Source organism: Sturnira hondurensis, unplaced genomic scaffold (assembly GCF_014824575.4).
Source record: "Sturnira hondurensis isolate 20B ecotype Veracruz unplaced genomic scaffold, ASM1482457v3 Scaffold0020489, whole genome shotgun sequence".
Lineage (NCBI taxonomy): Eukaryota > Metazoa > Chordata > Mammalia > Chiroptera > Phyllostomidae > Sturnira > Sturnira hondurensis.
The window spans coordinates 788,571-803,914 of NW_028093120.1; the positions used below are offsets into that span (position 1 = coordinate 788,571).

General features: G+C 35.9%; 1 protein-coding gene across 1 annotated transcript in view; it reads right to left on the reverse strand.

Moving 5' to 3' along the window:
* Window positions 1-569: 569 nt before the first annotated feature.
* Window positions 570-15,344, reverse strand: part of SESN3 (sestrin 3) — an 87,663-nt gene continuing 72,888 nt past the window's right edge. Inside the window, exons 7-10 of the mRNA XM_037029791.1 lie at window positions 13,574-13,692; window positions 12,502-12,692; window positions 10,196-10,340; window positions 570-8,300 (exon numbers count right to left, since the gene is read on the reverse strand). Coding sequence (XP_036885686.1) covers window positions 8,214-8,300; window positions 10,196-10,340; window positions 12,502-12,692; window positions 13,574-13,692 — 542 coding nt within the window. The 3' untranslated portion in view covers window positions 570-8,213. The remainder of the gene's footprint in view (window positions 8,301-10,195; window positions 10,341-12,501; window positions 12,693-13,573; window positions 13,693-15,344) is intronic.

Genomic DNA, 15,344 nt, shown 5'->3' on the forward strand with positions numbered 1-15,344 from the left:
GCAAGTTAGCCAGAGAGGAAGGTTATGTAACCTCTGGTTCACAGTAAAATGTCATGTTGATAGCATGGTCATTTCAATCGTTTAGCAAAAAACTTAGGCTGAATTAACGTAGAGAAATTCCACATAAGATGTGGTATCAGAAAGACCGAAATAGAAATCCTCATTGCCAACTCTAGGTGCCAACTCTTGGGCAAGCAAAGCTCTCCTAAGACTCAATTTCCTCATCTATAAAAGGGTATCACTTCTTCACTATTTTGGTAACAAGAGAAAAAGTGAAATAAATATTCCTCATGCTGAGACCATAACTGATATTTTAAAAGGTAACAATAACGATACATTTGCCCAATTTATACTATTCCAATATTCTCCTAATGTGATACTGAGTGACTATAAGAAATGTCATGAGAAAACCGTGTATGAGGGAGGAATTAAGGGGGAGAAAATGACTCTTAAAATTCTGGTATCTTACAGAATGTGTATCTCAATAACGACACAGAAACTGACGCGGGCAAGAATGCTACTCCAATGTAAATATCAGTATGTACATACACAAAAGCAAATAACTGGGGTTCAGTTTTGCCAATTTTATTGAACCAATAAAATTCCTACTAATAACAATGAAATAAATTTCTGCAAGTATAAATGTGATACAGTTTAACAAAACCCATTGTTCTGTACCTATAAATAGATTTTCAAAATGTCATAAAAAGTGCAGTTATGAATTGTTAACATGTTAATACACAGTTCCTTTATTTCGAATGTGTTTGTCTTGCCTTGCTAACATTTCCTTCTGCATCTGTTCAAATAATATTACCCATCCCTCCAAAAAAAAAGGCATTAAAGCACTAGAATACACATAAACTGATCCATTCAGGTCAGCTTTAGTCAGAGTTGTAAAATCAGCAACGTAAGAAAAATAAAACCTAGTCATACATACAAAAAACTTCCATGGGTTCTATAATCTCCTTAACTGCTGACTCATGTGGAGGGCATAACAGCTGAAAAGGCGTACATGGTTAACTACCTTAGACTACATCTACAGCAGGCTCTGGTTTGCCAGAACAAGTTTAAAGTGGCTGTTTATCAAGTTTGCTATTTTCAGAATTGAAACTATAAATATAAGACTGCCATTTGACAATGAAAATTGGGTAAATCCTAAATTGCATCAATGATCTATCTGATAAAAGCTTATTCTAATTGAAAATCTTATATAGTAAGAGACATATATATATATATATATATATAGCAGTCTTAAAGATCATCCGCCTCACATTAGTCCAAAGTCACGTGCTTCGTAAAAAAAATTACAGTAACAAAGCACAGGACTACAAAGGCAAAACATCACAGCTTCTGATTACACTGAATAAAAAGTACCAAGGAACACAAAAGATAATTCTGTATTAATACTGATGAATTAAAGAACTATAATAGACATTTCACAGCATGCTACATATATCGCTCACAACTTAAGGATAAAATGAAGTCTAAAATTGAAAGTCAAAAAGTTGGCAATCTGATTTCATGTGCAATTCAGCTACAAAGCCTTAATATGTACATTCATCATGTAGCTGCCCTGCAAAATCAGGATTTAAAAACAAGATTTCAAGTTCAAATCCTATTTTATAAGCTAAAGGATACATCCAGTTCTTCCATGACCAGAAAAGTTATTTTCAGGTTTGAAGGAGCTAATCCAAGCAGCAAGGCCATGTTCCAAGTCGACTGGACAGGGTTCCTTTTCACCTTGCTCAGACTGTGCATGTGGATGTCACTGTTCTATGAGCACAAAGATGCCAAACTGGCTTGTGGTTTGCTTTCTGGGTCTATCTTATCTCAGGTTGAAAGAGGAAATGTAAAGGGAAAGAGGGAGGGAAAAATTGTATTTTCTTTCCAGACAAGATATATGAATGCAAAGGAAATATCTGCATTAGATACAGAGTTTGGATGCCTTTCCTTGATGAACAAGGGCATCATTTAACTCTTTGCTTTTATTTTAGAGAATCAGTAAAATTCAGAAAGGAGAAAACACCCTCAACATTACAAAGAAATGTTGAAGAAAACACCCTCAACATTACTACTTGGCTACTCAACTGATAGGTTTCCTTTATCCTACCTTTTGATCCTTCCTTATCAGATTTGGAAGTCAGGTAAAAATTTGTGAAGACATTAGGAAAGAGATGTATGGTCCATTTCATTTGTAAATATTATAACACATACACTTAGGCAACCAGGATTCATACATTCCCTTTTAAGAGGTTAAATTGAGGGGTGGAAGAAAAGATCGTTTTTGTAAATTTATACACCAAAAAATTCTATTTATCATATTTAGGCTTACTAATGTTTGATAGTCTCCTGAGCTGCAAAATGGGGTTTTTTGTTCTAAAGGCTATTTTACAGTATGCATTTCATTATTTCAAAAATTTCCACAAGCATTTCAAAGAATCAAATATTCTTCCTTTCCCTACCTCGTTGCAATTCTCTCCTTTTTCAATTCTGTACTTCATCGTGGTATAACCATAATTAATTTAAAGCTAGAACAAATGCTTCATTACATATGATTTAATAAAAGCCAATCCTTCAGTCTCTATTACTGTCTCACTTCTTAATTAGGCATTGATTCACTCCTGGGCCCTAGAAGGCATCACTAGACTCTGCTGTCAGGTTGGGTTGCTCATGAATGGGAGTGAAAGCATCCAGATACCACCACTGACCACAGTAATTGATACTTGCTAACAGGGTGGTTCATTTGTCTTCAGGTCAGACAACCATCTGTACAGATAAACACACCCCATATCAGAAACCTGACAGGTCTTCCTCTGTGAACTACACGAGTAAGCACACACCGGCTGGAGAGGAAGAACTCCTGCTTCTTCCTGCTCTGTGCGTTTCCTGCTCCTCAATGACACTGTCTGATGTTCCTAAGTGTAGCCAGGGAATAAAGGTGACAAAGCCAACGCACTCCCTTTCTATCCCATAGGACATCCCCCCCAACCCCCATGAGAACAGGGTAGTCTAACCCAGGAAAGCCTGATCAAATCCCTACGTAGCTAATTTTGTGGCTTTTTAAACATATAATCATATGGGCTTCTGTGATCTAATAGGACCACCTGAATACCCTTTGCCATATTGCCTTCTCTTAAAAGTATGTTTCAAGGCCCAAATACCACCAAAAAAAGCAAATGCCCAAAACACCATCCATTTGTATGCCAGAACTTCTCCGTTCCAATAAAGGTTACAGATCAATCTGGACTGCCAGGGAATTTAAACTTTACCTTCAAAGAACTTGGACTAATACCAGTATTTATTACCTAATACAGATCCAGGTTAGAATGGCAACTCAATCACTTTAAAATCCTGGTAAATGCTAAATTCTGCATGGTAGAAATAGTTTAATTTCTGTATCCGTATAAATATAAAGATTCCTACTCTGTTAGAAGGCAAAAATCTTCTGTGATTTATTTAAAATATGGAAGTAGTATTACTGAACAACAGAGAGTAAATCCATGAAAACACTGGATACTCTGAATTTATAGGCTCTTTGGGGATGAGGTAGAGGAGAGCAAGATATTTTGGCAGCTGGGAAAGGGTAGAACAGTCTGGGATGGACAGGATTACACTGGTGCTGCAGAATATCTGGCGGAGTCTCTGGAACAAAGGTGAGCCAAAATATTACAGGATGGTAGTGGGACTTAGAGGGAGTTAGGACAAAGTCATATTCTTAATGAATGGAGAAAAAGTGACTCAGAAAAGTAAATGCTGGTGACTATCAGCAGGTGGCTGGTGATGTTTGGTTTGGAGTGTGAAAAGGCATTCAGACCAAGATGGACTGAGGAAAGGGGAGGAGAGGGAGCGTGTAGAGGTTGAGGCACTTGGAGGAAGAGAAAGCAGGCGGGAAGGGTGGGCTGCATACAGGGAGGAGCTCCTAGGATGGAAATGTTCCTTTATAGTAAGTGTACGATGCTGAGGACAGCCATGTCTCGGAATTAGTTTCATGTGTTCTTTGAAAACCTTTTCCTTCCTCACCAGGCTCTGCTTTGACATATACCTCTGTCTCCATGATCCTTTTCACCCCTGCTATTTTTGTTCTAGGTCTCACCTGAGCAGATACTGCTAACTAAGTCGTATTACATGGAAATAAGCTCCACATAAAGGGGGCATTTAAGTTCTGTTGACTGAGATGAATACATTCATGTTACAGTACTGCTTTGAGGAAAGACTACTTATTTTGATTCTCAGTCTCCAGAGCGAGATTACAGGGAAACACAGTTTATGCTGATGGCCACCTAGAAGAGGTTCTGAATATACGAATTAGCTAACTTAAAACTTGTTCTAAATGGTGTAGCCATATGTCTTTCAGTTTGCTGTTGGATTATACTACTAAAAAATTTCATATGCTATCTATTTGTATAACATTAGTGTTGCTTAAGTTTACTCCATGCAGCAAGACCATCTATTTGCATAAAAGAAAAAGTCCTATTAGAGAAAGAGCGTAACATCTTTCTTTCCAGAGGAATAATTTAGAACTGTCTTTAAACACAACATAAACCAAAAAACCTCAGTGCAAATCATTTTTATAACATGCACTGAAACTTATTTTTTCCCTGATGACTTGTCCTTAGAGTTTAAGAAAGTGTTACCATCAATACGCATGCAGTCTGCACTACAGTGGTGAACTATTTTTCAGTACAGATCTTTGTTTGCTGATAACTTTATTTTGCTACAGCATGAAAAAAATCTTGATTTTGGATTAAAAATAACTCTGTAAGGCAGGAAGGAAAAAGTTGCTCTGGAATAATGTTAATTAGCTTTTAGAAGCATTGAAAAAAGTTAGGAGACTATACATAACACAACTAAGATAGGGATTCTGGTTCAAACAGGAGATTGATAGAAAGCTTTCACCGAGTCTGTTCTAAAACAGCCTGTGAAACTTGGCCATTATTGGGGTTTAAAGCCATAATTAAAGGCCATCTTTTTTTCTAAAAAGTACCCCAAATGCAACAAAGATTCTTCCTGAGACTGAGACAATATACTTAGTTCAAAAAAGTGAGTAAGGTAACGAGCAGTCCCGTCTCCAAAGCCTTTTTTCCTCTACATGTCACGAGTTCACCGGAGGAGGCTGAATCTGACAGTCCAAGGAGGCCGCCACCAGGCCACTCCTAGATTCAAGGGATCAGGTTAAAGAACAGATTTACTTTCAGATGGGACAGTATTTAGGTATTTCTTAAGGTGATCTGAAAAATTAAGAATTACAACTAGAGCTGGAAAACCAGAAATTTGAAAGTAAATAGACATTGATCAAGCATATGTATCAGTGGATGACTAGACTAATTTTAACATAATGAGCAACAGAGTTAGAGAATTCACATTCACATGTGCTTTTTCACGGACACGTGCACATTTAAGTTTGGCACAATGCGGGCCCAAGCTGTAGGCCAGCATCTTGTATAATCACATCGTTTCACCAATTGAACCAGATAGCTCTTTTAAAAATATCACATTTTTAATATAAAAAGCTATGCTATAAATTACTATAGTAAATTCAATACTCTGAAAAAATACCACCCTGGAAAACCGCATCAGAATTTCAAGTTTGCATTAGGTCAAGTTCACAGCAAACTCGTTGTAACATGGTATTGGCAGCCTGGAATGCTGTGCATGCTGCATCCGAGCAGGTGCTCAGGCACCCCCCGGCGTCAATTTTTCTAGGCTGGTTCACTGAGGTTCATAAATAAATTGTTTTGTTTTTGTTTATAGTTCCAAGTCAACTGATTTTCCTGATTACTGATGAGATAGATCAATGCTGAGTTGAAAAGAAACTTTGCTAGGAAAAAGATCTAGTAAAGGCACTAATATTTCCATAACTCAAATTCCAACTACTTACATTTCTGGGGAAAAACAAGAAAAAAACCAAAAACTAAGTGGCCATTTTAGTTACTTAAACCTTGTTTCTCCTTTTGGTCTAAAACTCATGTGGGTGTTCTCTGAGAACTTCTCCTCCTTCTCAATATATAAAAGTCATTTGCATCCTGTAACACAGGTCACCTGCACAAAAATAGAGGGCTGTTAACTGAAAGAATTCTATTAAAAAATAAATGTCAAGAATAAAAGATATCCTCAACTGGAAAGTTCTATAGTTAGGGAAGTTAAATGGTCATTTATGTTGTCATCCAGGTTTTGCCATTCTCTTACATATTTTCTTTCTAAAACATATCTATGTAATGTGATACTGAATAAAACCAACATATGGTACATCAATAAACAAAACAGAAGAAACCTGGCATGGGTTCTTTGACTAATCTCTTTAAATAAACCACCCTGTCTTTAAAAAATCAGTAAATTTTTCCTCACATGGAAGTTTTCCTAGAAACTAAAAACGCAGAACTTCCTTATGTTAATAGGCTTACAGTCATCTCTCTATTTTCTTATCTGGAACAAGATCAAAAAGAAAGCAACCTACTTATTATACCAGAAAAGGAAGATACATGGAAGGGGGGGGAGATTACTTAACAAAACACTAGTCAACTATTCTTTCACGAGAGAGAAAAAAAAGTAAGTCCAACATTACAAGTAAGTAAATCTAAAATCTTTGTGGGAACTCTAACAAAAAAAATCTAACTATATTATTTGCTATGGAAAAATGGATCTGTTTTAAAAAATCAGCATGTTGGTATACAATTTAAGTCACTGTTAATTAACCAAAGTGTTTAAGCTGTGCAGTCGTGTCCTATTGGATAGTTGTAAGCATCTCTTTAGGCACTTCACTGGTTCGTTAACAGAAAACAAATTAAAGCTATAAACACATAATGTTGTGCTCTGTGAAGATAGTCTAATCAAGCAACATAAACCAATGCAAAAATGTGACTTTTTGGATGTTTATATTCTTCCCCTAACACTCGACAATCTTTTTTAACCAGTCATCCAAAGAGATTTTTCTGGGGAAGGGGACGCTTTGGCATTATGAAAGGAACATTGTTTAACCCCAGTAAGGCAAAAGCCTTGTGCAATAAAGAAATCGGAACCAAATTTCTTTATGGCTCTGTTTTAAAGGACACTTCTGCAGTGACTAAGAGGGGGAAAGTTTAGTGGAGTATATATATTTTTTTAACATATTGCACTCTTTTTGTTGTTGTTGTTGTTCATTCACATTAATGCATAGACACACAATTTTTACCTTTGAATAATAAACTGTTTAACCTATTATAAGAAAAATCATGGAAAATAAGTCCTAAAAGTACTAACAGGAAAAAATATAGGCATATTAACCTTCTTCTGCTTACTGCAATGTAGAAAACACTATGAGAAGAGAAAAATGTGCAAAGAAAATTTTTGGTCAGCCTTGTGTGGGTGGGTGCAAGTTTGTATGTGCCAACTAAATGAACTGTAAGCAGCACTGTGAGCACTGATCATTTAAGATGACTGAGGATTACTGTCAGTGATAGAAAGGATTGTGCATAATTCCACTTTTAATATATACATCTGATATGGAAAACTGAAACTTCTGTTTCAGAATAGAAAGAAAATAACTGAATTTGGCATTTCAGTAGCATGCTATAGAATTCATCATGATTAATTTCACATTAAATTATGGACAATGGCTGTATCACATTTCACGTTATCGCCAATAGCAGTAAAAAAAAAAAACAAAAACAAACGAACAACAACAAAAAAACCCAAACAGTGCCTGACAAATAATCTCCTGGGGACACAGGTATGTGTCCCATGAGCAGCTTAGTTCAACAGCGCGTGCTTTTCCTCTACCAGATTTAGGACACAACATGAAAAGTTGAGAATGGCCAGAGGAGGTTATTCATTGCTGAATTCCAATGTCTGAATCAACAATCGCTTGAGATTTTAAGCACTTTTCCGTATTTAACCAAAAAGGGGGGGCGGGGAGGGAAATACACATACACGCAAACTCCAAAGCGCTGAAGTTAAGCATTAACAAATCAGGTTCATGATTGATGATCAGTTTCCAAAAATCCAACTATAAACAATGCAAAGTAGTGCTCCTCAGTATTATTTTTGCAATTGTTAGTAATGTTAAGCATCAAGAAAAAGAAAACACATCATTGCACATTACAGCCGCCCCCGAAAAACGGCTAAACTTTGACACAGAGAAGTGAATAATTTTTGATGCTACATCACGAACAGCTTCTGATGTATATCCCATGGGAAAAGGTCTTTACACAAATATGACATTTCCCCTGGATGCTGCTTCAGGTCAAATGCCGAGTGATGGCACGAAGAGCATACAGAAGTTCAGCTTGCATCCGTGCTTCCATTAAAAGTAAATTGACGTGAACCTAGAAAGGAGAGTGTTATCAATTTACTGACCGCTATAAACAACAGAAAAATTTTAAATTTTATTCATATAGCAAACCTTCACAAAGGTTTTTCTTGTGTATGCAGAGAGGTGCACAAACACACTCTCCCTGGGCAGAGTCGTGTGTGCACATGATGTAACATGCAAGTTTATAAAAAACAGCTCTCATAAGCGGTAAAGATAACCCCTCAAACACAGGTGGCAAACACAAGGCCCACGGGCCAAATCCGGCCTCCACCTTGTTTTATCCAGCCTGGCACCAGGTTTCTACCTGGCGGCAGCACCAAGCTCCTTGCCCCTAGTTAAGGAGTAGTTACATGTGTACAATCCTAAAATTACATTCGGCCCTTTGAAGGCAACCGTGAGGCTGATGTGGCCCCCCGTGAAAATGAGTTTGACACCCTTGCTCTAAAGTCTTAACAATTCCAGTAATTTTGTTAGCATATGTGTTATGTAGAGCGAATCAGTCTTTTGGGTTACAAAATGAAACTGATTTTTATACATTTTTACAACTTTTCTAAAAACTATATCAATATTTTCTCTTCCAGGGGCAAAATGTTATGAGGCTAAAAATCCACCCTGCATTTCTTATAGCCTATTCTTATTCCTTGGAAAACTTTGAAAAACATTTTTTACAATTTAATTGGAAGGATACTAAAGTGAACATCTAAAGCTTTCAGTAATCTGTAATTAGTGCCTGGTACTCATTAGATACGTGTAACTTTCCTAGAGTCTTTTAAAAGTATCTGTGAAAAAGCATTTAACTTTTGGGGGGATACTATTTCTCAGTTGATAGGTTAACTCATATTATTTTCAAAATGTATTACATAAAATGTGACATTAGATTTCAATTATTTTGGTTACTTTCCATAGGTTACTATATTGTTAGATATGAATCTCTTGATGAATGAAGAGAATTTCTAGACTAAAAATAGTAAAGGAAAAATATAAAGAGTCCAAAAGGATCCATCAAGGGGAGAGCTGGGATAACACAATATTTACTCACTGTGTGACTGATTGGTCTGAGACTCTTCAAAATGCCCTGCCAGGTATGAGGCCATAATATTTTCTCTTAAGGTCACATATAGTTATATAGTGAGTATTAGGACCCTAAAAAGTTTTTTACTCTTAAGCTTGAAAACAGTGGAATAAATAGAAGATTCTTGGACTTAAAGGTCAATAAACTCAGGTTTAAGGCCAGTTTTTGTAATGTTAGTAATGACCCTTAATATTTATTAATTCTTAAATAATGATTCCCCTATATCCAAAGAAATATTTTTATATCATATATTTGACTCAAAGGTCCTGCATTATATTGTCAAAATATTAAACTACCAAATTAGAATGAGGAAATATTGTTCTACCAAGTTAACTTGAAAGGTTACAGTTAAAAAAATCTCTGAACATATAGGCCTTCTAGGCCAAGACACAATTACACTTAACCTAGTATCTCAGTAGGTTTGATTTTTTAATAGTTAGAATGACAGATGGTTTTTCAAATGTACTTTACAAATATCAACATTCAGATTTAAATCGTTTTTTTTAGTTTTTTCCCCCATTACCATTTAGTGTCCGACACCTGCCTCCTCCCAGGAATCACCACACGTTGTCCCTGCCCATGAGTCCTTTAAAGGCCCAAGTTTAGTGAAGGCTAAACTTTATACACCACGTTAGACAAAATACACCATCAAAATTTAGTTAATACTCAATAAACTTCAATTTAAAAACATTTTTAAAAAGATGGCTGGATGATGCTACTTCCATTTCTTTTAATGGCACCAATTTCTTAATATTTTCATGCATAGTTTTTCATAATCATTACTTCTTATATTGAACAATCTACCCATGGTCTGCTTGTTTAGTCATGAAACACACCTTTTCTGAGTGTTTGAACTGACGCCAGTAACTATCATACATGCGTTTGGTAGTTCTCTCAGGATAGCAGGCCACTGTCTTAATGTAAACCTTCAGGCTTCGTTCAAGTAACTGATTAACTTCTCCATAGTCATAGTCATCATACCTGTGAGCAATATAACAACAGCTTTATAATGACAAAACCAAAATTTCTGACTTCTAAAGTTATACCAGAGATGTTTACTGTCTAGGAATTAAACACCAAAAACTCATTAATTAACGCACCTAAAATATTTATTGAATGTCTATTATGTGCCATGTATTTTCCATGTATTCTTTTAAGCACTGGTATTAGACAATGAACAAAACAGACAAAAATCCCCGGTCTCGGGGAATTTAAATTCTACTGGAGAAAAAAAGAAAAATCAAAAAGATAAAAGAATAGTGTATCAGCTGATGATAACTACTATGGAGATAAAATGAAACTGGTGGCTAGGAGAAGAGCTGTGATTTTTAGATAAGGCAGGCAGGAAGGCTTCTCTGAGAGGCTGACATCTGGGGAATACCTGAAGGAGCAAATATAAAGCCCTAGGTAGGAGTCGAGTGTTTCAAGAAAGGTGTAATGAACTGTGTCCAGTACTACTGACTCAAATAAGATAACTGGAAACTGACCACCAGAATTAGCTACGCGGAGGCCACTGGCAACCTCAATGAGACCAGTTTTGTTAGTGAAGGAGGAGTAAAAGCCTGATCTGGAAGCAGGTTCAAGAATGAGAGATGAGAAAATGGTGACAGTAAATATATAAAGTGTTTCAAAGAAACTGGCTGTGCACAGGGGCAGAAAGGTGAGGCAGAAGCCAGAGGGACAAGCAGAATGAAGAAAAAAAAGTTTTTAAGATGAGAGAAATAACAGCAAGTTTATATACTAATGAGAAAGATCCAATAAAGAGATTTGTAAAGGTGATCACACAGAAAAGGGAGATTGCTAGAACAAGGATCTTTGAAGAAGAGAGAAGATGGGGCTTTGTGCCCAAGTGCCCAGGGGCACTGACAGTTCACCCATAACAAGCAAGGGGGGCAGAGTAAATGGGCACAGAGGCAGACAGGAGGGGAAATGCAGTAGGGGGCGTGGTTGTGAAATTCCTGCATTTTCCATTAATTTTTAACCCAACATAACACAGTTAAAACAGTATCTCAAGGATTTTATATAAACTGTATTTGGTACCATCCCATAAATAAATATAGTCAGCATAGCATTAGTTATTTATTATCATGAATATAATAAACATTTATCACAATTGAATTAAATTCTATTGGAGTTTATTCTTTTTAATTAGGTAGGTATAATATCTGTGTCTTAAATGTGATGATTCTGTGACAATTTATTGACTAGGATGGTAAATGGGTAAATAGCAGTTATTATTTACCATCGTAATAGTGTTTTTTAGGTAGAATGCTGATATTTTAGGAAGTTTGTTTTTTCTTAGTTAAGATTACAAAACTACATTGCTTAACAGTAAAATTCTAATTCCACTTCACAAAGGCTTTCTGATACTTTATCACAAAGGATATAGCACAGATTCAAAGTGAATGCATTCATAGCTAGGGACTTTCTGCAAATGTATCTTCATAAAAGACTTCAAAAACCAGATTACGGAGGCACATTCTCTCCCCACCAAAAAAGAAAAAAGCGTTCCTGATTAGACCATTCAATCTCATTTAGTCACTGTCTTCTCAATACTAATTTTTATTTTTTAATTTATTTTTATTACATTTTCCCCATTACCATTTGTCCTCCTTATACCCTCGTCCACCTCTATCCACTCAATGCTAAATTTTAAAATGTAGAGGCTACTAATTTACACTGACTGATAATTTTGTTTCTGGGTCACGTGAACTTATGTAAGCTTTATGAGGGCAGAATCTATCCTAGTTTTACTTATACCCTAATTACCACTCCTTTAAAACTAACTAACCAACCAGCATTTATTAGTGATCTGAAGAAATACTATATATGGTATTTAACTGCTAATTCTTCCAGGAAGGATTCTCAAACTGGGTCTGATTTTATCCTATGTCCAATGATTCCTGATTTTTTCCACTCACCAGTAAATTGTTATATGACTATATTTACATATGCATGTTAAGATTACAATAGTTAATCACAGACAAATGCTTCCCTATAAAATGAAATTCATTTTTTTAAATCAGAAGCCTACATGTAATATTTTCTCGCCAGAACTATGTACTCCTACAGGATAGAAGTTAAGACTCATGTCAGAATTTTCCTTTAGAAATGTATAAAACTGTTTCCACAATGTACATACCTGATTCCAAACATACAGTGAACATAGTTAAATAAAGCTCTATGCAGCATGGTTGTGTCAGCGTCCTCGTGGGTGGCCATAGTGTTATAGGTGAGACTGTAGACCATGCGAAACTTTTCATCAAGAAGATGTCCAATGTCAGAATAAAGTCTGTTCACCAGGGAGAACCCATGATTTTCCCAGGTATAGTCCTAAAAGAATAAAATGTATAAAATAAAAAAATGGATATTCTTCATTTATTATTTTTTAAATATGTTTTATTGATTATGCCATTACAGTTGTCCCATTTGACATTCTTCATTTAAATAAACTCTACGTTTTTATTAACTATAACTACTTAAGCAAGTAAGTGAAGATATTTCAAATTTATTTCTAAGTTTGTAGCTTTACGAAGAAGCCTTCACATCACTGTGTAGGTTGGAGTGCCGTGTTGTTTTCCCAGTGGGGTCCAGGGTTTAGCACGTCAGTAACAAACCGGCTACTTCCTGTGGTCCAGTACAATACATGCAAACTACACCCTAATCTGGACGGGCCCCAGGAGACCTTGGACTATTCCTATGTGACCAAACCTATCCAGTAACATGGCAGTTAGATCATCTAGAAGAGGTGCAAAGGAGTTTGTGTTAATTCACGTTTGTACTCTCTGTAGGGGCCACAGCATTACCGTGACTATATTTTTCTAAGAATGGGGAAGGAATAACTCTTAAGCCATTAGTGGTTTATGATCTTATTACAAAATGTCTTTTAATAACAAATGTGATATATCCTTTGATTTCTTCCCTGCTATGCTCCTCCCCACAAAATGGTATGAATATTACCCAACTACAATGTAACAAAGCATGTACCTGAATAGAGCAGTTTCCTTTTGCCTTTAAGTGAGGAAAACATTAAAATAATGCATCTATTGGGACATCGAATTATATATACTAGGCTGAAAACTAGATTAAATAAAAAGATTCACAGACTATCAAAATTATCCACTAATTTCTTTAGAAGCCAATTTATTTACATTTCAACATTTCACAATTTAAATAACAGTATTCTCTAGTTTCTCTGAAATAAAGACTCATACCTGAGCTCGGAATGTTGGCAAATGATCTTCTCCTCGTCTGGCAAAGTCTTCATATCCAAAACTAGGGTCTTCAATATATCGGGAGACATCAGATGTTATAATCATGTCATCCTCAAAATCTAAGAAGAATAACAATCTAGTATTAAGAAAACTGTACGAAGTTAGAATAAAACACCTCCATTTCCCTACACTTTTTTCCAAAGTAACAATATGGATTACCTGGCTTCAATTCATATAGAATATCTACTGGTAAAATTTTGAATACAATATCATTACCAAATACTGGTCATCTTAACATTTAACTATGGTTACTCAGTCAACAAAGTGACTAAATTGCAATAACCTAATAATAGTAGCTCATTGAGAAAAGGAAGATGGCACAAGCCTGGGAGTAGAATGCTTGAACTTTGATCTCTGCGGATGAAGTAAGATGTAGAGAAAGGGAAGAGATGCAGATAAAGATCACTTTGACAGAGTTGAATGTTAAGACAGATTTGGTTAAAATTAGATGGTGTTTCATCTGGATGTATTCACAGGGAAAATTTGTTCATTTTTAGTTCAGTAAGAAGCACACAGGGAGAGGCACTGGAAAAGGAACACAGCAAGGATGAAGTGGACTTTTGGGAGCCCCTATTATTCTTAGTTGACTTGCTGTTAGTTAAATGAGGAAGGTCTGTTTCTAAAATTTATTGAGTTTTGCGCCTAGGATATGTGCCTTTTCTGTGCACATGAAAATAAAAGATATACAACATATGGAATAAAAAATGCTAATGAGATTATGAATGAAATACTATCAAAGTGGCATTAAGGAAGACAGGAAGACTACAATAATATCTTAACACTAGCTTCTTCATGCTTGATAATATTAGAAGTTTACCACTGAGAAATTGTAAAAACACAATACATGTTAATTCTTTCTATTTAAAAAAAAAAATGTAACCTAACTTCTAATGGGCAGACTGATTTATATACTGGAACTTCCAATTCAGATGTAGATGATAAATTGGTATTTGAATTCTCTCTCAAGGACATGTTTCCAATGATTTTTAGAGAAAGAGAAAAGGAGAGAAATGCTGACACAAGAGAAAAACAATCAGTAACCTCCCTCTTGCACCCCAATTGGGAATCGAACTCGCAACCTATGCATGTGCCCTGAATGGGAATCAAACTGGCAACCTTTTCGTGCATGAAATGATGCTCCACGGCTGAGCCACATGGCCAGGGTGTTGGGTTGATTTTTTTAACTTTATCATACAAACTTAATTGTTTAAATTTTAAATCATTTTTAATGTTTCAATTATAATCCACATAATTATATTAATTTCAGACATAAACCCCAGTGATTAGACATTACATAACTTTGCAAGTGATCATTTCAACAAATCTTGCACCCAGCCTGGCCCCATACATAGTTATTAGAATATTATTGCCTATATTCCCTATGCTGTACTTTACATCCCCATCACTATTCTGTAACAACCGATTTGTGCTTCTTAATCCCTTCACCCTTTTTACCCATTCCCCTACCCTATTTCCCATCTGACAACTGTCAAAAGTGTTCTCTGTATTTATAAGTCTGTTCTGTTCAGCTAGTTCATTTGTTTTTAGATTTGTTTCTTTTTTATTTATTTTTATTTTTAGACAGAGTGGAAGGGAGGGAGAAAGACAGGGAGAGAAACATCAGTGTGTGGTAGCCTCTTGCACTCCCCACACTGGGGAACCTGGCCCACAACCCAGGCATGTGCCCCGACTGGGAATTGAACCAAGGACC